The following is a 22892-nucleotide window of genomic DNA, read 5'->3' as shown; positions in this document are numbered from 1 at the left end:
CCTCCGAGTACAGGAGTGTCAGGGTGAGGTTGGGGATGATTTTTGTATGCCTGTGTCCAGGTCTCCTGTAGGTGGCAGTATAACCTGGGTGCATCTACAATTCTGTCTCTCAAACTACAAGAAATGGGTTATGGTAAGTACAAAAGTCCAGCTTTCCTGGAGAAAATGCTGCTTTCGTTTTTTTTTTTGAGCCGATGATGTGACTTAAGAGACACCAAGTCGTGAAATCTGCGTGGAAGGGACAGAGTTCTGATTGGCTGATTCTAGTGTTTAGCAGAGATCATGTGATCAGGCACCTACCAAGGCCTTAAACACACATCTAGCACTGAAGGAAGCCAGAAGCAGCATTTTCCCCAGAAAGGTATTTTAGCTCTTCCCCTTATATATTGATCTTTCCCACCAAGATGGTGGATATCGCCATAGTAACACAAGCGGTTGAGCGATAAAACAGACGGTTCAGACTCCCTCATTGGTTGGATAGTCCCGGCCTCAATCCTGCCATACACAGGCCGTCTCTGGCACCTTCCACCCCATCCCCCCATTAAAAAAAAAACCTCCTCTGCACTTCTTTTACAATCACCTTTATTCCAGAATTATTACAATTATGTTTCAGAGAGATGATTAAAAAAAAAAAAAAAAAAACTATTTACATTGGCATAGAAAGGAACGGAGCGCTTCCACCCCAAGACTGCTGATAACAACAATCCGGAGGAGCCGGAGAACATTTCCCGGGGAAGATCATTCCTGAGTGAGTGAAGAAGAGTGCTGCATATATTATACAGAATCGTTCGTGTCTCATCAGCTTTCAGGGTTTCCTCCATTCTCAACGGTCTGGGAGTGTCATGTGGTCTATGCCGCCCTCTGGTGTCCGTGACCCTGTACTGTAAGATAATGGGGTGTCCTTGGCCCACACTTCCGCCCTCTAGTGTCTGTGACCCAATACTGCAGAGATAATATGGTGTCCATGGCAGGCACTGCCGCCCCCTAGTGTCCAGGTCCCTGTACTGCAGAGATAATGGGGTGTCCTCCTTGGCAGGCACTGCTGCCCTCTAGTGTCCGTGACCCTGTACTGCAAAGATAATTGGGTGTTCTTGGCACACAATGCCGCCCCCTGCAGGAAATCTACACTAGCTGCTCTCCATCTATTACATGGAATAAACGGTGCTAAGAACCTAAAGTGGACCAGTCTCAGCAGATATATATATATATATATATATATATATATATATATATATATAGAGAGAGAGAGAGAGAGAGAGAGAGAGAGAGAGAGAGAGAGAGAGAGAGAGAGAGAGAGAGAGAGAGAGAGAGACACTTCCTTGCTGGGCTTTCTGAATTCAATACTTCTGTAAGGCAGAATTCTAAATCTCTCTCGGGGACTGGGGCTACAGAGAAGCCAGAGGATCAGTAAGGCAGCCAGTTAAGCAGCATTTTTTGGGACAGATCGGCTATGGAATTCTATTGCTCCTCTTATAAGATGCCGAAAATGAGACACTCAGTACTGGCTCCCATCATGGCTGACCACCGTCAGGGGAAGGCACAGTCGGCCATATTGGATTATTGGAGACAAATTCTGCTCCCCCAGATTACTTCTTTGCCAACAGGAACGACACCCCCCCCCCCATGAAAATACTAATCCCTGCAGACGGGATCTCTCTCCATCAACGGTCATCAGCATCTCTGAGCACTGCAGGAGGACATCTCATCTGCCCCCCTCAGCCAATCTACACCCCCTCCAAGTCTAAGGCTGCCTGTGACAACAATGATACCAGGTGACAACCATAGGAGACAGACTGACACATGGCCGGACGTGTTCTGCAATGTGAGCCGAGCTCCCTCTGGTGGTCACTCTGTGAATTGCACTGTCATGCTCCCTCCGGTGGTCACTCTGTGAATTGCACTGTTATGGTTGCAGCTTTTTTTGGCATCAGTGGAAGATCATAGAAGAGCACATATGGAGATAGACAAGGCGGCACTCAGACCAGCCCCGCCCACCCTGGGAAATCCATAAGTAGACATGCATAATAAGTGAAGTCCGGGGTGTTCAGAGGCCGCGGTGTGACGTACAGAGCATGCACAGCACGTTCCGCCATCTATACAATACGCAGGTCACATGACACTGACATGGTCAGCGAAGGCGTGTGTGGGGTCCCAGCTGTCCTTAACGACACAGCAAATTCTCTCCAGAGTCCTCAGGGCATTGTGGGTAGTTATGGGGTCCATGTCCAGCCCGTTCTGTGTGATGAGGAGCCGCCGCAGCTTAATGTTCCCCAATCCCTCCAACTTCTTCGCAAACTGGAGCAGACCGGCCGAGGTGATGCAGTTAGAGCTGCGGAGGGAAAGAGAGACGGGTAAGCGAAACTCCGCCCTAAACATTCACCTCCCCGCCCCAACTATTCACCCCCTCCCCGAAAACATTCACCTCCCCACCCCAACTATTCACCCCCTCACCTCAAATATTCACCTCCCCCTAGCCAAACATTCACCTCTCCGCCCCAACTATTCACCCCCTCAACTCAAACATTCATCTCCCCCACCCCGAACATTCACCTCCCAAGCCTTGTAAATCACAAAGCTGGATGAATTATTTTACATGTTTTTAAACAAAACAATAAAAATAAAACACATTTCACTTCTCCAATTCTCGCTAATCTCCTTCTCCATTGAGGGACATCAGACTGGGTTATGCTGCCACCTATGGGATTGGACACGGGCTCCGGCCTCTGCCTTGTGTCTGATAGAAAAGAGCCACAGCGTTCAGTCCGGGCATTCCCCCCCGAGTTCACCTCGTCTCTACAGACTAACTTTGTGAGTAAAGCCATTCAGGCTGAAGAACCGGGAACCTCACTATCTGCACCGCTGGGCAGCTTTCACATTTCGTGCCACCGCCCGTTTCTACTCACAAAAAGGGTTGCCACCTGAGGGACAGAGCACTCTGTGCTCCTCATCCTGCACGTATGCTCAATGGCGTCCCTAGGGGGGGCCAGAGGGGGCCCTGACCCCCCCAACATTATGCTGTGCCACATGAGCGCTCACACAACCACGCCTGCCTGATGTGCTCCTTCCCCTGCATCCTCATTGGCAGGGAGAAGAGCGAGTTGTAGGAAGGACTCCACCAGGACTCTCAGTTACTGAAAAAACAGACTGATTTCTTCCATCCTCAGGACAGGAGAACCAGCCTGTAAATTCCAAGGGATGCCAGACCAGCGCTGTCAATAGCAGGGGCAGGACAGCAAGAGGAGGCTGGGGAACCCCACAGTGACAGAACACAAGGGCCCGGTGGCAAGACAACCTTTGCAACCCTGATAGTTCTCCCACTGCTTTGGATCCTTATATTTTCTTGGTATGCTGGTGACATATATCTCTTGTTTTCTGCCACCCTGGGGGGCCCCAATACAGTAGGAAGGGAGCTCACTGCAGAACATGTGAAAGGGCCGTTGTGGGATCGTAGTAAAGGGCCCCAGGAGATAGATATATATATATTTGCATTTTTTAGTTGCCCCCCTACAATTTTTCCCTGTCCCTCCATGTGCCCCCCCCTAAATATGAAAGCTGGAGACGCCACTGCGTACGCTCCCTCCCGCTCCCACCATCCTGCACGTACTCTCCGTGCTCTCTCCCGCTCCCACCATCCTGCACGTACTCTCCGTGCTCCCTCCCGCTCCCACCATCCTGCACGTACTCTCCGTGCTCTCTCCTGCTCCCACCATCCTGCACACTCACTCCGTGCTTCCTCCCACTGTTCAATGTACAGGACACACCTTCCTGCTGCTCCAGCTTTACAAACATCACACAGATGGGTGGTGTAATAAAAAAATAGCACGCAATTCTGTGTCATCTGGAGTTGAATTGTGAGGGAGATCTTTCCATCTATGGTTAGGACTTCTCCAGCAATAGATAGATCAATTAACATAAGATGAAGACTATGAGAACAGAGTGGGAGGTGCTAACCCAGCCTGGGGGGGGGGGGGGGGGGGGGGAGACAGACAGATGAACACAAACCAACCTGACATCCAGACAGTGAACCAATGACAAGGAATCAGCAGCATAGAGATCAGCCAGAGCAACCAATCCTTTGTTCCCTGTAGAGGAAAAAGTGTCAGTTAAGCTCATCCCAGATCTTCTCATCACCAATCCCAGGTCTGCTCATCACCGATCCCAGATCTTCTCATTACCGATCCCACCAATCCCAGATCTCTTCTAGACTGATCCCACCAATCCCAGATCTCTTCTAGACCAATCCCACCAATCCCAGATCTCTTCTAGACCGATCCCACCAATCCCAGATCTCTTCTAGACCGATCCCACCAATCCCAGATCTCATTACCGATCCCACCAATCCCAGATCTCCTCTCTACCGATCCCACCAATCCCAGATCTCTTCTCTACCGATCCCCCCAATCCCAGATCTCTTCTCTACCGATCCCACCAATCCCAGATCTACTCTACACTGACTAGAGAATATGTAGGGACTGAGGCCTCATCCAAAAATTAGGTAAGTCCCGGGGTAAAACCCCCCTGAACCCCACAAAGGCAGGTTCTTTTTAAATATACGTCTCCACTTTATGGCCGCTATAGTCTGCCTTTGTAGGGTTCAGGGGTTTTTAACCCGGGTAAGTGCCTAATTTTTGTCTACTCTATACTGACCCCACCAATCCCAGATCTCCTCTATACCGACCCCACCAATCCGAGACCTACTCTATACCAATCCCAGATATCCTCTACACCAATCCCAGATCTACTCTATACCGACCCCACCAATCCCAGATCTTCTCATTACCAATCCCAGATCTACTTATCACTGATCCACCAATCCCAGATCTACTCTATACCGACCCCACCAATCCCAGATCTACTCATCAATGATCCACCGATCCCACATCTTCTCACCACCGATCCCAGATCTTCTCATCACCAATCCCACATCTCTTCTATACCGATCGCACCAATCCCAGATCTCTTCTATACCGATCCCACCAATCCCAGATCTCTTCTATACCGATCCCACCAATCCCAGATCTCTTCTATACCGATCCCACCAATCCCAGATCTTCTCGTTACTGATCCCACCAATCCCAGATCTCTTCTATAAGGATCCCATCTATCCCAGATCTTCTCTATACCAATCCCAGATCTTCTCATCACCGATCCACCAATCCCAGACCTACTCTATACCGACCCCACCAATCCCACATCTATTCATCACTGATCCACAAATCCCACATCTTCTCACCACCAATCCCACATCTACTCTATACCGATCCCCACCAGTCCCAGATCTTCTCTATACCAACCCCTGAGCTGTACTCTGCTCTCTCCTTCAATCAGCGGAGGTATTTGCTGTGACATTTCCTGCCAGGTTCATGGTTTCATCTTCTTTAAACATCTCACCAATACAGAACCCATCACCAACCAGTACATCCCAATACCGAGACACAGACCACCCACACACAGGAGATTACCCAGACGGTTTCCTCCCAACTTTAGGATCTTCAGGATGGAATTTTTCTTCAGAGCGCCAACAAACAGAGCGAGAAAATCCCGCGGCATCCTCTCAAAGAGTCGGCAGAAGGAGAACTTGATTTCTATGAAGAAAACATGTCGGTAAGCGATGTGCGGACTGTGCACGGTCACATGATCCTGGCGGAGGCGGACTTACCTTCCAGGCTGGAATGGCTCAGGAGGTGCACAATCTCCGCCTGAGAGTCGGTCAGGTTCAGGTCATGGAAGCCGAGTCTGCGCAGAGCGCCATTATGTTCTGCAAATACAGACAACCATCACAGGGTCAGAGGTCAGAGCTGGACTGACAAGGAAGCCCCACCCACTGATCACCTATCAAACCGCAGACAAGACAGCCCACTTGAAGCACTGTAACAGGAAACTGGCCAAGACGGCCAATCAGAGACAATCATCGGACACACGGCCATCATCGGAGAGAACCACCAGATACACGGCCAGACCGCCATCACTGGGAGCAACGTGCACCCCTCACTCTGTGATCATACGGAGGACAAGCACCCCCCATTCTGTGCCACTGTGAACAATGGGCACCATGTCATCACCCGTTCGGTCCTCACCTGTGATTGTTTGCAGTAAAAGTTTGATATCCTGGTGGCGGGTCAGTATGGCGTTATCCAGGGACAGCTCCACCAGGCAGGGGGACACCTTCAGTGCTGATGCCAAGCGCTGAACTTCCAATGAATTCTGAGGGAAGCGAAGGTCCAGCTGCTTCAACTGGTTTTCTGTAGAAAGGAAAGATTTATACATCATCTAACATGAAGAGGAACGGAAGGACCATCACAGCACTGTACCTGTGGACTCTGCGGGCCCCGCCTCCACTACCCACCTGTGAACTCTGCAGGCCCCGCCTCCACTACCCACCTGTGAACTCTGCAGGCCCCGCCTCCACTACCCACCTGTGAACTCTGCAGGCCCCGCCTCCACTACCCACCTGTGAACTCTGCAGGCCCCGCCTCCACTACCCACCTGTGAACTCTGCAGGCCCCGCCTCCACTACCCACCTGTGAACTCTGCAGGCCCCGCCTCCACTACCCACCTGTGAACGCTGCAGACCCCGCCTCCACTATCAACCTGTGAACTCTGCAGACCCCGCCTCCACTACCCACCTGTGAACCCTGTAAGCCCCGCCTCCACTACCCACCTGTGAACTCTGCGGGCTCCGCCTCCCCCTGTGAAGCCTGCCTTCACTACCCACCTGTGAACTCTGCAGACCCCGCCTCCACTACCCACCTGTGAACTCTGCAGACCCCGCCTCCACTACCCACCTGTGAACGCTGCAGGCCCCGCCTCCACTACCCACCTGTGAACTCTGCAGACCCCGCCTCCACTATCCACCTGTGAACTCTGCAGACCCCGCCTCCACTACCCACCTGTGAACTCTGCAGACCCCGCCTCCACTACCCACCTGTGAACTCTGCAGACCCCGCCTCCACTACCCACCTGTGAACTCTGCAGACCCCACCTCCACTACCCACCTGTGAACTCTGCAAGTGCCGCCTCCACTACCTCTACCTGTGAACCCCACCTGTGAACTCTGCAGGCACCACCTCCACCACCCACCTGTAAACCCTGTAAGCCCTGCCTCCACTACCCACCTGTGAACCCCGTAAGCCACGCCTCCACTACCCACCTGTAAACCCCGCCTACACTACCCACATGTGAACTCTGCAAGCCCCACCTCCACTACCTCTACCTGTGAACACTGCAGGCACCGCCTCCACCACCCACCTGTGAACCCTGTAAGCCCCGCCTCCACTACCCACCTGTGAACCCCGCCTCCACTACCCACCTGTGAACACCACCTCCACTACCCACCTGTGAACACCACCTCCACTACCCACCTGTGAACACCACCTCCACTACCCACCTGTGAACCCTGTAAGCCCCGCCTCCACTACCCACCTGTGAACTCTGCGGGCTCTGCCTCCCCCTGTGAAGCCTGCCTCCACTACCCACCTGTGAACTCTGCAGACCCCGCCTCCACTACCCACCTGTGAACTCTGCAGGCCCCGCCTCCACTACCCACCTGTGAACTCTGCAGGCCCCGCCTCCACTACCCACCTGTGAACTCTGCAGACCCCGCCTCCACTACCCACCTGTGAACTCTGCAGACCCCGCCTCCACTACCCACCTGTGAACTCTGCAGGCCCCGCCTCCACTACCCACCTGTGAACTCTGCAGGCCCCGCCTCCACTACCCACCTGTGAACTCTGCAGGCCCCGCCTCCACTACCCACCTGTGAACTCTGCAGGCCCCGCCTCCACTACCTACCTGTGAACTCTGCAGGCCCCGCCTCCACTACCCACCTGTGAACTCTGCAGACCCCGCCTCCACTGCCCACCTGTGAACTCTGCAGACCCCGCCTCCACTGCCCACCTGTGAACTCTGCAGGCCCCGCCTCCACTACCCACCTGTGAACTCTGCAGGCCCCGCCTCCACTACCCACCTGTGAACTCTGCAGGCCCCGCCTCCACTACCCACCTGTGAACTCTGCAGACCCCGCCTCCACTACCCACCTGTGAACTCTGCAGACCCCGCCTCCACTACCCACCTGTGAACTCTGCAGGCCCCGCCTCCACTATCCACCTGTGAACTCTGCAGACCCCGCCTCCACTACCCACCTGTGACCTTTGCAGGCCCCGCCTCCACTACCCACCTGTGAACTCTGCAGGCCCCGCCTCCACTACCCACCTGTGAACTCTGCAGGCCCCGCCTCCACTACCCACCTGTGAACTCTGCAGGCCCCGCCTCCACTATCCACCTGTGAACTCTGCAGGCCCCGCCTCCACTACCCACCTGTGAACTCTGCAAGTGCCGCCTCCACTACCTCTACCTGTGAACCCCACCTGTGAACTCTGCAGGCACCGCCTCCACCACCCACCTGTAAACCCTGTAAGCCCCGCCTCCACTACCCACCTGTGAACCCTGTAAGCCCCGCCTCCACTACCCACCTGTGAACCCCGTAAGCCACGCCTCCACTACCCACCTGTAAACCCCGCCTACACTACCCACATGTGAACTCTGCAAGCCCCACCTCCACTACCTCTACCTGTGAACTCTGCAGGCACCGCCTCCACCACCCACCTGTGAACCCTGTAAGCCCCGCCTCCACTACCCACCTGTGAACCCCGCCTCCACTACCCACCTGTGAACCCCGCCTCCACTACCCACCTGTGAACACCACCTCCACTACCCACCTGTGAACTCTGCAAGCCCTGCCTCCACTACCTGTGAACTCTGCAGGCACCTCCTCCACCACCCGTGAACCCTGTAAGCTCCACCTCCACTACCCACCTCTGAATCCCGCCTCCACTACCCACCTGTGAACTCTGCAGGCCCCGCCTCCACTACCCACCTGTGAACTCTGCAGGCCCCGCCTCCACTACCCACCTGTGAACTCTGCAGGCCCCGCCTCCACCACCACCTTGTCGCTGCTCTCCTCCAGATCGTAGCACAGTAAGAGAGACTGCAGGGCGGGGAAGGTGCGGAGGATGGTCTGGGCCAGGTCCAGGATGGTGACGTAGGTGCTGAAGTCGCTCATAGAGATGGCGCTGAGGGAGCAGCGGGGGTCCCGGGACAGATGGGACAGCGCCTCCAGGAACATACTGATATTGGTCTGCAGATCTAACAGAAGATAAAAAACAATAGACACGGCAATCAGAGAACGTTCCGTCATCACAGCTGGACACACAATTATGTTTATAGCACCACCATATGCAGTAGTGCAGCGCCAAGCCGTACGGTCACATGTCCCTCTCAGCAGTCAATCAGAAAAGAGATCTGCAGCTTGGACATACGGGCCATTTCACCGCTCTTCCCCGGGCTGGGGGGCACCTCACTTATCATAGTGCCCCACAACCACTAAAGCTGCCCATAGATGGATCAGTTCAGCAGGAACCCTCCGAATTCCGATTCATGTACGGCAACTGGAGCTGTACAGAAGATGATCTATCGATCGATATCCGGACAATCGCCGTGCTGGCTCACTTCCCCTCGATCAGTGCTGCAGGGAATAGCCAATGTCACTGATCTGTGTTGTGGTGGGAAATCCCCCTCTCAGAATACACAGCGAGGGGGAATCCTCCATCCACATCCAATGTTTGGACAGGGGAATCGGATCAGATCTTTGGCCAGCTTAACTCCCTCACTGTCCTGTGATTGGCTGCAAATGTGAATGGTGAGCTCTGATTGGCTGCTGTGATCACCAACCACAGCTCCTCCTCCAGGCACAGACCAACAGTCAAATCAATCCCCGCCTATCAATGCTGCAAAGCACCCTGGGAGCTCCCCAAAGACCCTAAACATTGCGTGACCCCCCAATACATTCACTCTTCAGGAGTCCAAGACTATGCCCGCCCCTTTCTGCTCCTCCATTCACAAAAGCCGCACTATGAATGAGATGTGATCTATGAATGGAGGGGGCGGAGCTATCAATCATGTGCTCAACCTCCATTCATAGGTCACGCCTCATTCATAGAAGCTGGAGTACGGCTTCTATGAATGGAGGAGGTGGAGTTATCATGTGCTTGTCCTCCATTCACTGAAGCTGTAGCACAACTTCTATGAATGGAGGGGGGGGGGTGGAGCTATCAAGGATGAGCTTGTCCCACCATTCATAGGTCACGTGTCATTGATAGAAGCTGGAGTAAATGTTCTATGAATCGAGGGGGGCGGAGCTGTCATGCGCTCATCCTCCATTCATTGAAGCTGTTGTACGGCTGAATGGAAGAGGGGTGGAAAGGGCGGGCATAGTCGGGCAAGCTTGAGGAGTGGAAATGACAGCTCCGGAAGTTCTAGCGATTAGAATAAGATTATGATGGAGAAACCCGGAGCCAGCAGCACAAGGGACTCAGCCCATCCATTCTACATTGTGCCCCTTGTGCTGATTATCATTGATCTGCCCCCCCAGTGACTGTGCTTTGCTCCTCCCCCTCCGTGTACAGCAGTGACTGTGCTTTGCTCCTCCCCCTCCGTGTACAGCAGTGACTGTGCTTTGCTCCTCCCCCTCCGTGTACAGCAGTGACTGTGCTTTTCTCCTCCCCCTCCGTGTACAGCAGTGACTGTGCTTTGCTTCTCCCCCCTCCGTGTACAGCAGTGACTGTGCTTTGCTCCTCCCCCCTCCGTGTACAGCAGTGACTGTGCTTTGCTCCTCCCCCTTGGCTCACCATTGTAGGCCATGGTCAGTCTTTCCAGGGACACCCAGGAACGGAGGAGTTGGCAGAGGCAGCGGCAGGTCCCCGGGGTCAGGAAGACGTTGTGCAGGTTCAGCGTTCTAACGCTGCGGAGGCGAATGGCGCCAGGAAGGAGGGGCTCCCCGATCGTAGTCTCCTCCTCCTGCGTGTGCTCCACCCCTGTAGGAGGGACACTGAAGATGAAGTCATACAAGTCCCCGGCTTCGGATGCCGGCTCTGCAGGGGGTGCCAGTCTATCGTTTGAGGTAGATGAGGTTTTGCTGGCCAGTTCAGCCAAAGGCATGGCGGTGCCACTCCCCACCCATTCTTCTGAGGGCCCAGGGGCCCCGGTCTGAGGCTGGTCAGGGGCCACATTCTGGCTGATGTTAAGAGGCTGCAGGCTTAACAAGGCACTTTGGCTGCCCAGCTCCTCTTGGCTCCATTGGGGGGGATGGGCACACAGGGCACAGGGGTGATCGGTGACCTCCTGCCAGTACCCGGCACTGATATTCAGGATCAGCACCAGCAGCTCCTTATCGGGGCGTGGCCAGGACAGCACTGACACCTTGGTGACGTGGCCGTGGTGGATGAGGTGGTGCAGCAGCAGTTTCAGGCATTTCTGGGTGTTGGGGTCAGATAGACGGATGTGAAGGAACCTCAGACTCTCCACGGACTGGGCCAGGCGTTCCAGGACCGCAGGGGTCAGCTCCGATACCCCCTGCTGCTTCCCGAAGATGGTGAATTCCGAGACGTGCTGTGAGCTGTGGACCAGGGGGGAGAAGCGGCGGTCATTGAGGCGCCAATCAGAGGAAACATCCAGAGTGCCGCGCAAGACGTTGTGAAAGAACGTTTCCAGAAACTTCTTCCTCCAACATGTCACCGTCTGAAACCAAACACACCGAACGTTAATCAATCGCAAGCCTCCCCTGCCTGGGCAACCCTCTCCATCCTCGACAACACCACCCTGCACTGGGGGGGGGGGCACTGGCGGGAGACACGTCCCGATACCCTGCACGGGTAGGGGGGGACACACGACACCCTGCACGGGGGGAGACATGTTCCTGACACTATAGGAGGGAGGTAGGGGTAGAGGTAGTAGGAGGTTAGAAGAAGGTAGATGGTGGGGAGAAGGACAGAAGGTAGGAGCTGGTAAGGATAGAATGTGGAGGGAGGTAAGAAGAAGAGAGTAGCAAGTGGGGAAGAGGATAAAAGGTGGTTGAGGAAGGTGGTAAGGAGGATAGAATAAGGTAGGAGGTGGAGTGGGGAGAAGGGAGGAGGACAGAAGAAGGTAGTAGGTGGCGGGGAGGAGGACAGAAGGTGGTAGGAGGCATGGAGGAGGTTAGTAGAAGGTGGTTGGAGGCAGAAAGGAGAACAAAAAAGGTTGTAGGAAGTGGGGAGGAGGACAGAAGAAGGTCGGAGGCATGGAGGAGGACAGAAGAAGGTCGGAGGCATGGAGGAGGACAGAAGAAGGTCGGAGGCATGGAGGAGGACAGAAGAAGGGAGAGGAGGAGGAGGATAGAAGGGAGGGAGCGAGAACGGGGGATAGAGGAAGGGAGTAGGAGGACAGAAGGTAGGAGGATGTTAGAAGAAGGGTGGAGGTGAGGAGGAGGATAGAAAAAGAGAGGAGGCTAGGAGGAGGGCAGAAGGAGATAGGAGGAGGAGGGGAGGGGAGGAGGTCAGAAGAAGGTAAAAAGACAAAAGAAGCTAAGAGGTGGGGAGGAGGGCAGAAGAAGGTAGCTGGAGGATAGACGAATTGAGAGGGTGAGGAGGAGGATTGAAGAAGTTAGGAAGGGGACAAAAGAGGAGAGAGAGTGAGGAGGAGGAGGAGAATAGAAGAAGGGAGAGGGTGAGGAGGAGGATAGAAGAAGAGGAGAGAGAGGGTGAGGAGGAGGATAGAAGAAGAGGAGAGAGAGGGTGAGGAGGAGGATAGAAGAAGAGGAGAGAGAGGGTGAGGAGGAGGAGGATAGAAGAGGAGAGAGGGTGAGGAGGAGGATAGAAGAGGAGAGAGGGTGAGGAGGAGGATAGGAGAAAGAAGAGGGCGAGGAGGAGGATAGAAGAGGGGAGAGGGTGAGGAGGAGGATAGAAGAGGGGAGAGGGTAAGGAGGAGGATAGAGGAGGGGAGAGGGCGAGGAGGAGGATAGAAGAGGGGAGAGGGTGAGGAGGAGGATAGAAGAAGGGAGAGGGTGAGGAGGAGGATAGAAGAAGGGAGAGGGTAAGGAGGAGGATAGAGGAGGGGAGAGGGCGAGGAGGAGGATAGAGGAGGGGAGAGGGCGAGGAGGAGGATAGAAGAGGGGAGAGGGTGAGGAGGAGGATAGAAGAAGGGAGAGGGTGAGGAGGAGGATAGAAGAAGGGAGAGGGTAAGGAGGAGGATAGAGGAGGGGAGAGGGCGAGGAGGAGGATAGAAGAGGGGAGAGGGCGAGGAGGAGGATAGAAGAGGAGAGAGGGCGAGGAGGAGGATAGAAAAAAAGTAGTAGGTGGGGAAGGGGACAGAAGAAATGGAATTGTTTTGGGGGTGATGACGGTCTCCTCTAGGGGGGTCTCTTTCTATCTCGTGTTTTTGGTCCCCCTGGACTCCGTGGACTGAGAACTGTCCAATCACATCTTTCCCCTCCCCCTCACCATGAGTCGGGTGGGTTTGTTCTTCATGATTTCATTCCATAGTTTGCACCAGATGGATTGGGTGGAGAGACCTGAGAAGAGAGAAGGAGGTGAGATCAGGATGGCCGGTCACATGACAGGCAGGATACTCAGTGGGCGGAGTTTACCTTTCTTGGTGGCGGCCGACTCGATCCTCTCCAGGTAGTAGATGTTCAGTAGAGGGAGGAGACCTTGTAGGATGATTGCCGGGAGATCTGCACAAGAATCCACAGATCAGGGGAGGACCCCAACACACCCATCCCCCACCCCAACATACCCACTGCACACCCATCCCCCAACATCCCCTGCTATACATCATCCCCCACCCCAACATTACACCCATCCCCTTTTTATATTTATACATGGAGATCATATCCCCCCCTTATATATTTATACATGGTGATCATATCCCCCCTTATGTATTTATACATGGAGATCATATCCCCCCTTATGTATTTATACATGGAGATCATACCCCCCCCCCCGTAATCTCCTCTTCTCAGGAGAGAATAGATTCATTTCCTCTAATCTCTCCTCATAGCTGAGCTCCTCCATGCCTCTTTTCAGTTTGGTTGCCCTTCTCTGCACTTTCTCCAGTTTCCTGATATCCTTTTTGAGAACTGGAGCCCAAAACTGAACTGCATATTCCAGATGAGATCTTACTAATGATTTGTACAGATGATGTCTCTGGAGTCCATCCCTCTCTTATACAAGAAAGGACGTTTCTCGATGTGGAATGTGATTTTTAGTCCTTTCCTAGGAATTCATTCTGTATAATGAGAGATCACATCGCACTACGAGAGCCGCATTCACCTCCACACAGCGACTGCAAATATTATCATACAAACATCTTCTACTGACCCGCTCTGTGTAAGATCTCTGCACAGAGCCACCCAGATCCTCCTCCTCTGGGGTCCTCCACCAGCGCTCCTGACTCCTCCTATTTCCTGGGTCCCCCACCAGCGCTCCTGACTCCTCCTCTTCTCAGGTCCCCCACCAGCGCTCCTGACTCCTCCTCTTCTCAGGTCCCCCACCAGCGCTCCTGACTCCTCCTCTTCTCAGGTCCCCCACCAGCGCTCCTGACTCCTCCTCTTCTCAGGTTCCCCGACCAGCGCTCCTGGCTCCTCCTATTTCTAGGTCCCCCACCAGCGCTCCTGACTCCTCCTCTTCTCAGGTCCCCCACCAGCGCTCCTGACTCCTCCTATTTCCAGGTCTCCTGCTGGCGCTTCTCCTCTTCTCAGGTCCCCCATCAGCGCTCCTGGCTCCTCCTCTTTTTGGGTACCCAGCAAGCGCTCCTGACTCCTCCTATTTCCAGGCCCCCCACCAGCGCTCCTGGCTCCTCCTATTTCCGGGTCCCCCACCAGCGCTCCTGACTCCTCCTATATCCGAGTCCCCCACCAGCGCTCCTGGCTCCTCCTATATCCGAGTCCCCCACCAGCGCCCCTGGCACCTCCTATATCCGGGTCCCCCACCAGCGCTCCTGACTCCTCCTCTTCTCAGTCCCCCTCAGGCACTTCTGGCTCCTCCTCTCAGCCCCCCCAAGGCACTTCTGGCTCCTCCTCTTCTCAGGTCCCCCACCAGCGCTCCTGGCTCCTCCTATTTCCAGGTCCCCCACCAGCGCTCCTGGCTCCTCCTATTTCCAGGTCCCCCACCAGCGCTCCTGGCTCCTCCTATTTCCAGGTTCCCCACCAGCGCTCCTGGCTCCTCCTATTTCCGGGTCCCCCACCAGCGCTCCTGGCTCCTCCTATTTTCAGGTCCCCCACCAGCGCTTCTGACTCCTCCTATTTCCAGGTCCCCTGCTGGCGCTTCTCCTCTTCTCAGGTCCCCCACCGGCACTCCTGGCTCCTCCTATATCCAGGTCCCCCACCAGCGCTCCTCCTCTTCTCAGTCCCCCCCAGGCACTTCTGGCTCCTCCTCTCAGCCCCCCCAAGGCACTTCTGGCTCCTCCTCTTCTCAGGTCCCCCACCAGCGCTCCTGACTCCTCCTATATCCGGGTCCCCCACCAGCGCTCCTGACTCCTCTTCTCAGGTCCCTCACCAGCGCTCCTGACTCCTCCTATTTCTGGGTCCCTCACCAGCGCTCCTGACTCCTCCTCTTCTCAGGTCCCTCACCAGCGCTCCTGGCTCCTCCTCTTTTAGGGTACCCCGCAAGCGCTCCTGACTCCTATTTCCAAGTCCCCCACCAGCGCTCCTGACTCCTCCTATTTCCGGGTCCCCCACCAGCGCTCCTGACTCCTCCTATTTCCGGGTCCCCCACCAGCGCTCATGACTCCTCCTATTTCCGGGTCCCCCATCAGCGCTCCTGACTCCTCCTCTTCTCAGGTCCCCCGCTAGCGCTCCTGGCTCCTCCTCTTTTTGGGTACCCCGCAAGCGCTCCTGACTCCTATTTCCAAGTCCCCCACCAGCGCTCCTGGCTCCTCCTCTTCTCAGTCCCCCCCAGGCACTTCTGGCTCCTCCTCTTAACCCCCTAAAGCACTTCTGGCTCCTCCTCTTCTCAGGTCCCCCACCAGCGCTCCTGGCTCCTCCTATATCCGGGTCCCCTGCTAGCGCTTCTCCTCTTCTCAGGTCCCCCACTGGTGCTCCTCCTCTTTTTGGGTACCCCGCAATCGCTCCTGACTCCTCCTATTTCCGGGTTTCCCCACCAGCGCTCCTGACTCCTCCTCTTCTCAGGTCCCTCACCAGCGCTCCTGGCTCCTCCTCTTTTAGGGTACCCCGCAAGCGCTCCTGACTCCTCCTATTTCCAAGTCCCCCACCAGCGCTCCTGACTCCTCCTATATCCGGGTCCCCCACCAGCGCTCCTGACTCCTCCTATTCTCAGTCCCCCCCCGGCACTTCTGGCTCCTCCTCTCAGCCCCCCCAAGGCACTTCTGGCTCCTCCTCTCAGCCCCCCCAAGGCACTTCTGGCTCCTCCTCTTCTCAGGTCCCCCACCAGCGCTCCTGACTCCTCCTATTTCCAGGTCCCCCACCAGCGCTCCTGACTCCTGCTCTTCTCAGGTCCCTCACCAGCGCTCCTCCTCTTTTTGGGTATCCTGCAAGCGCTCCTGACTCCTCCTATTTCCAAGTCCCCCACCAGCGCTCCTGGCTCCTCCTATATCCGGGTCCCCTGCTGGCGCTTCGCCTCTTCTCAGGTCCCCCACTGGTGCTCCTCCTCTTTTTGGGTACCCCGCAATCGCTCCTGACTCCTCCTATTTCCGGGTCCCCCACCGGCGCTCCTGGCTCCTCCTCTTTTTGGGTACCCCTCCTGACTCTTCCTATTTCTGGCTCCTCCTCTTCTCAGGCCCCCTGCCGGCTCTCCTCGGGTCCCTCACTGACACTTCTGACTCCTCCTCTTCTAGGGTCCCGTGCTGACGTTCCTTCTATTTCCGGGTCCCGCTCCAGCGCTCCTCCTCCTATGGGGTCACTCAGGAGCTGGCAGAGAAGTATTTCCTGTAGAATGAGATGAATGGAATCCGGGGGGGGCGGGGGGGGGGGGGCTCAACACCCCCTCCCCCCATATAGATATTATCTCCCCTCCCCCCATATAGATATTATCTCCCCTCCCCCATATAGATATTATCTACCCTCCCCCCCATATAGATATTATCTCCCCTCCCCCATATAGATATTATCTCCCCTCCCCCCCATATAGATATTATCTCCCCTCCCCCATATAGATATTATCTCCCCTCCCCCTCTCCCGGGAACTCCGCCTGCTGAGCCCTGGGAATGTGTCGGGGGTGTTCCCAGCCCCGCCCCCTGTATGCCCCTCCCCCCGGCGGGCTCTCACCCCACACTTCCTCCTCCAGGCGCTCCATGTTGGCGGTGACGGCCCGGGCACACAGCTGGAACAGGCTCGGGCTCCCTCCAGCATCTTCCGGCGCCTCCTCCATGGTCTGCGGGGCAACCAAACCCGGAGACACCCGGACAAAACTGGAGAGACCCGCCCGATCCCTACAGGGAGGCCGCCATCTTCCTCGGGTCAGGTGACCGCGGTCTGCCCTATCATTGGACGGGGGGAGTCACGTGAATCGGCGGACGCTTTATGACTGGCAGTGAGGGAAGCGAGCGCCATCGTGTGGCTGGCAGGGGGAGGGCGGGGCTTCGTCTTGTGGTCGGAAGAATGAGACCGGGGCGCCATGTTGTGGCTGGCAGGGGGGGGGAGGGGCCATGTTGTGGCTGGCAGGGGGGGAGGGGCGATGTTGTGGCTGGCAGAGGGGAGGGACCATATTGTGGCTGGCAGAGGGGAGGGACCATGTTGTGGCTGACAGGGGGAGGGGCCATGTTGTGGCTGGCAGGGGGAGGGGCCATGTTGTGGCTGGCAGGGGGAGGGGCCATGTTGTGGCTGGCAGGGGGAGGGGCCATGTTGTGGCTGGCAGGGGGAGGGGCCATGTTGTGATTGGCAGGGGGAGGGGCCATGTTGTGATTGGCAGTTTATCAGTGAGTATAGCAGTATAATGGGGATTGCATAGCTCCCAACTGTCCCTGATTTGGAGCAATGTCCCTCTGTCCCTCTTTCCTCCTCATCCGTCCCTCATTTTGGTCTGATCTATATAGTTGTATATAAAAATGCGCTTTTTATCTATCAAAAAGTGTTTCCCAGAGCTAAACATTTCATCCAAATTCTAAATTGCTGCATTTGTACATTTCCAAAGCCAATATAAAGGAAGAGTAGTGGTAAAAAAAAAAAAAACACTTGCGGATTTAATTAACTTTTTTTTTTTGTTCATTCTCCTTTAAGGGGGTGTGGTAGGGGGCGTGTCCTATGCTGCATACATTTGTTGGTAGGTGTCCCTCATTCCCATCTCAGAATGTTGGGAGGTGTGGTGGGATTGTGGTGGTGATTTGGGGTCCCCTCTCACCTGTCCTATATACAGAGGGACGCCCCCCGGCTGCCGATAACAATATTACACCAGTGCTGGGTGTCTGTCATCCGTATGATGTCACATGACCGCAGGAAGACCGCCCACAGATAACCAGAATCCTCATAGGGGGGGGGGACTCTGCTCGGCTGGTCTTGTGATCTTAATCCTGGGGGGGCGCTGCTTGGCCTATTCTGTGGGGGGGGTTGTTCTTGGCTGGTTCTGTGATCCTCATACAAGATTGGTGGGTGAACTCTACTTGGCCAGTCTCGTCATCTTAATACCAGGAGGAGGACTCGTACTACTCATGGGGGGGGCGACTCTGCTCGGCCGCTCTTGTGATCCTCGGGGTGGATGATTCGGCTCGGACAGGCTCATGAGCCTCATATGGGGGGACTCTGCTGGGCTGGTTCTCTGGGGGGGGGGGGGGGGGTGCCCGGTCGGTCTTGTGATCCTCATAAAGGGGAACTCTGCTGGGCTGGTCTCATGGAGGGGGTGGGAATCTCTGATTAGCCAGTTCTGTGATCCTCATACAGGGTTGGGGGGATTCTGGTTGGCTGGTTCTGTGATCCTCATATAGGGGGGGGCAGCCTCATATTGGGGAATTCTGCTCGGCTGGCTCCGCAATCCCCATACAGTGGAAGCTCTGCTCAGCCATTTCTGTGATCCAGACCCCCCCCCCCCCCCCCCCAGCAGAGACACTATGAGGGGTGAGATCCTCTGTCAGATTATTGCTGTGACCCCACAGGGGAGATTTCCTCTAACTTCCTGTCCAGGGGACAGCTGGAGAACAGGAAACCACTTCTAGGGGGGACACAGAGAACACGTGACTCCTCCCCCTCCAATTCACAAATCAGACTGGGCTGCAGTTGGAATTTAAGCAGCACTTCCCTCACCCGGATCCGCCCCCAGCTTGTGATTGGTGGACAGTGGGAAGTAGCATGACCTTCATTGGGCAGTGTGCAATACAACAAAGTTCTGATTGGTGCAGAGTGTGGCCCCTCCCCCCAGAGTACAGGAGGAGATCAGGACCCAGTCAGGACGGTTCTCGCCCCAGAGATGCAGGGCGGAGGAGATTCTGCGTGTTTCTGATGCGTTCCGGGGCGTTATTTCCAGGTTTTTGCTGTAATGCGTTGCAATGCATTTTGCCGAGTTGCATACAGAAAAAAATGTGACATGTTTGTGACCTGCGACCATTGCAATCCATGATGCAGAATAAACATAATAATAATAGAATAAACACGCTGCATGTGAGGCGGCCCTATGAGGGCTCCGAAGAAAGGCCATTACACAGCCAGGGGAGGGGCATTTCCAGGGTCAGAGCTCCTCCCAGCATGAGGGCGGGGATATCTATATTACTTATGGAGATAAGCACTCCAGAACCACCTACATATCTTATATATATATATATATCTAACAGAATACTACTATTTTGTTCCCAGGTTTTTTGTTCCCGTGATTACACACTCCCTTCTGTGAACACACTTTGCCTCATACTTTTTCTTCTTTATCCTGCCCGATGTTAGCATTACTATGTATGCCGCCTCGGCTCCCGTGGAGAGTTTGCGTCCGTGGCCGACTGTGCGCCCACCTTTGCGCATTTGCACTTACTGCCTGAGTGGGTGAGTGCGCTTGGCATAAACAACGATATATATCTTATGCTCATTCATTTATTATTATTTTTTTTTTTTTTTTTTTTATATGAACGATGTGGTTCATTTATATTTTCTTATATACATCCTATAGGAAATTTATTTGCATCGGCTCCTGATGAGTGGGGATGCCCACGAAAACGCGTCGAACCCTGTGTTTTTTGATGCACCAGCTACCTTATATGGAACCACAGTTATTTGTACCATCTGTTTCTTCCCTTATCCATCGTAATATTAAATATATTTTTTCTGCTCTAGCAATGCATATTTACTATGTGGGCGCATATGTCGCTATCATGCATATTGTTGCTAACATTATTATGTCCTATCATTATTTTTTATTTTCATTTACATTAGATAAGGTGCTGCTATGTATACATAATCTATATTATGCCTATGTTATTTATACATCTTCTATACCTATATACAATGAATGTGTTACTGAGTATATGAAATGAATACTTCTTTTATTGTCTGTTACTTGTACAATAAACATTTTATATTGCACTTCTAATATGGTTTACTTTTCCTCCACTACCCAAATGCTTCATTTTAAAGTCCCAACTCCCCTTTTGAATTGTACATGGTACTGGAAGAGGGGAGAAAAGGGGGGGTTAGAGGAGAACACATGATGGGGTGGGGGGAGGGGGAGAAAGGGGGGTAGAGGAGAACACATGAGGGGGGGAGAGAAGAACATATGATGAGGTGGGGAGGAAGACGGGTAAAGGAGAGCACATGATTGGGGAAGAGAGGGAGAACACATGATTGGGGGGGGAGGGAGAGAGAAGAGAACACATGATGGGGTGGGGGAGGAAGACGGGTAGAGAAGAACACATGATATGGGGGGGAGGGGGGTTGAGGATGAGAGGAAAACACATGATGGGGGGTGGGGGGGGGTTGAGGAGAAGACTTGATGGGGAGGGGGATAGAGGAGAAACACATGATGGGGAGGGCTTGAGGAAGAGAGGAAAACACATGATGGGGGGGGTTGAGGAGAAGACTTGATGGGGGAGGGGGATAGAGGAGAACACATGATGGGGGGGGTTGAGGAAGAGAGGAAAACACACGATGGGGGAGGGAAGGGGTTGAGGAAGAAGACTTGATGGGGGAGGGGGATAGAGAAGAACACATGATGTGGGGGGTTGAGGAGGAGAGGAAAAAACATGGGGGGGGGGGGGTTGAGGAGGAGAGGAAAAACACATGGGGGGGGGGGGGTTGAGAAGACTTGACGAGGGAGGGGGAGGTAGAGCTGGACACCATCCGGTGAGAGGAATGCGTCAGAGTGAAGTGATGTCACGGGGGGGGGTGGAGCTAGGTGCAGAGTCACAATGGTGTCTATCTATGGTGTCCCCCCCTCACCCTTCACTCTGGATCCGCCATCTTTATTTCACCCAATAAAACACGTTTTACACTTTTTTATTTTCTGAATTTTATTGGTGTCGGAATTACGGGAAAGTTCAAGTAAAGCACAACCCCCCGACTAACACACCCACCTTGTTCAGTTTTGGGTGGTGGGGCAGGAATAATACTCCTCCCACCCCCCCCCCATCCCCCCCCTCCCCCCGACCCATGCTCTTGCCCAGCCTCCTCTCTAAGGTGCTTCCGGGCTGCGGTCACACGCCCCTCCTCCACACTAAAGGCGGGGGTAATAGCCCTGCATTGTAGAGAATGACACTGAGGGACCGCCCACAGCCTGCCAGGGGAGGGGAATACTTCCTCTTCAGCCCCTCCCTCACTCCACCTGGCAAGCATTTAACCCTTGCAGTGCATGTTCAGTCTTCAGTCCCTGAGAAAGGGGCAGTCATAGGGGCCCCGGCCATGTACAGTGGGTGTGGTCAGGAAATGGGGGGGCCCTCTCTAGCGCTCCCTCCTCAGCAGACAGAAGTAGATGGGCCCGAAAGTTGGCGGTCAGGTGGGGGAGGACCAGCTCTCCGATTCGGCATTTCTCATGGAAATTGAAAGTTTTCCTGAAAATCTCCTGGAAGGGGCGGAGCTCCTGGATGGAGGCGTGAATCCCGTATTCGGAGGCTGGCGACTTCCCAGCCGCTCTCTCCACCACAAACTCATTCTGCAGCTGAGACAGAGTACAGTGGAGTACACCACATCTCCCCCCGGAGTGACCGCATGCAAGCCCCCGCCCTACAGGAGAGAACCGGAATTACAGGTCACATGATGGTAGGAAGGGAGAGATCATAGGAGGAAGTGTGGGGCGGGGGGAATGAGAGGAAGAGGAGGCGGAGTCTTTTACATCAGTAGAATATACAATGTTATTTTAATATAATTAGAGACAAAACAGAGAGAGAGAGATGGGAGAAGTGACTCACAGGAGGAGGAGGAGGAGTGCGGGGAGTGCTCAGATGAGGGGGAGTGCTCACAGGAGGAGGGGAGTGCTCACAGGAGGAGTGCGGGGAGTGTGCTCACAGGAGGAGTGCGGGGAGTAGTGCTCACAGGAGGAGGAGGAGGAGTTCGTGGAGTGTGCTCACAGGAGGAAGGAGGAGGAGTGCGGGGAGTACTCACGGAGAGGAGGAGGAGAATGCGGGAGTACTCACGGAGTAGGAGGAATGCGGGGAGTACTCACAGGAGGAGGAGGAGGAGTGCGGGGAGTGCTCAGAGGAGGAGGAGGAGGAGTGCGGGGAGTACTCAGAGGAGGAGAGGAGAGGGGGGCGGAGGGTACTCAGAGGAGGAGGAGGAGTGCGGGGAGTACTCACAGAGGAGGAGGAGTGCTCACAGGAGGAGGAGGAGTAGTGCAGGGAGTACTCACAGGAGGAGGGAGGAGTGCAGGAGTACTCACAGGTGTGGGGAGGAGTGCAGGGAGTGCTCAGAGGAGAAGGAGGAGAAGGAGGAGTGCTCAGAGGAGGAGGAGGAGTGCGGGGAGTACTCACAGTAGCAGTGCGGTCTGTAGTGCGGGGAGTGTTTGGCGCTCTTTGCTCCGGGATCGGATGAAGATGTTGTTGTCGGTCTCTATCAGGGAATGGCGGTCGAGTGTACACGGAACATCTACCAGAACCTGCAGACAGAGAGATGGATTGGTGACACACACACTATACAATGATCAGAACTCTGGCGGTTCTGCTC

At 54.7% G+C, this 22892-nt stretch overlaps 2 protein-coding genes across 2 annotated transcripts; both read right to left on the bottom strand.

Annotated features, from left to right (window-relative positions):
- Positions 1 to 565: 565 nt before the first annotated feature.
- On the bottom strand, positions 566 to 17275 carry LRRC41 (leucine rich repeat containing 41; the record flags this gene model as incomplete). The annotated part of the gene is given in 10 exon segments (XM_073593951.1): positions 566 to 2329; positions 4007 to 4082; positions 5463 to 5585; positions 5660 to 5758; positions 6078 to 6242; positions 8911 to 9144; positions 10686 to 11574; positions 13311 to 13381; positions 13457 to 13543; positions 17094 to 17275. Coding segments are annotated over 10 exon segments (2067 nt in total). The 3' UTR covers positions 566 to 2109.
- Positions 17276 to 21361: 4086 nt separating this feature from the next.
- Positions 21362 to 22824, bottom strand: NSUN4 (NOP2/Sun RNA methyltransferase 4; the record flags this gene model as incomplete). Its single annotated transcript, XM_073593950.1, is given in 4 exon segments — positions 21362 to 21716; positions 21718 to 21908; positions 21911 to 21956; positions 22696 to 22824. Coding segments are annotated over 4 exon segments (408 nt in total), but the record flags the coding sequence as incomplete, so codon positions are not given.
- Positions 22825 to 22892: the final 68 nt, after the last annotated feature.

The sequence above is a fragment of the Aquarana catesbeiana genome, linkage group LG07 (genome assembly GCF_042186555.1).
Source record: "Aquarana catesbeiana isolate 2022-GZ linkage group LG07, ASM4218655v1, whole genome shotgun sequence".
Lineage (NCBI taxonomy): Eukaryota > Metazoa > Chordata > Amphibia > Anura > Ranidae > Aquarana > Aquarana catesbeiana.
Note: the sequence above shows the minus strand (reverse complement) of the source record. Positions and strands in the feature narration are given on the sequence as shown.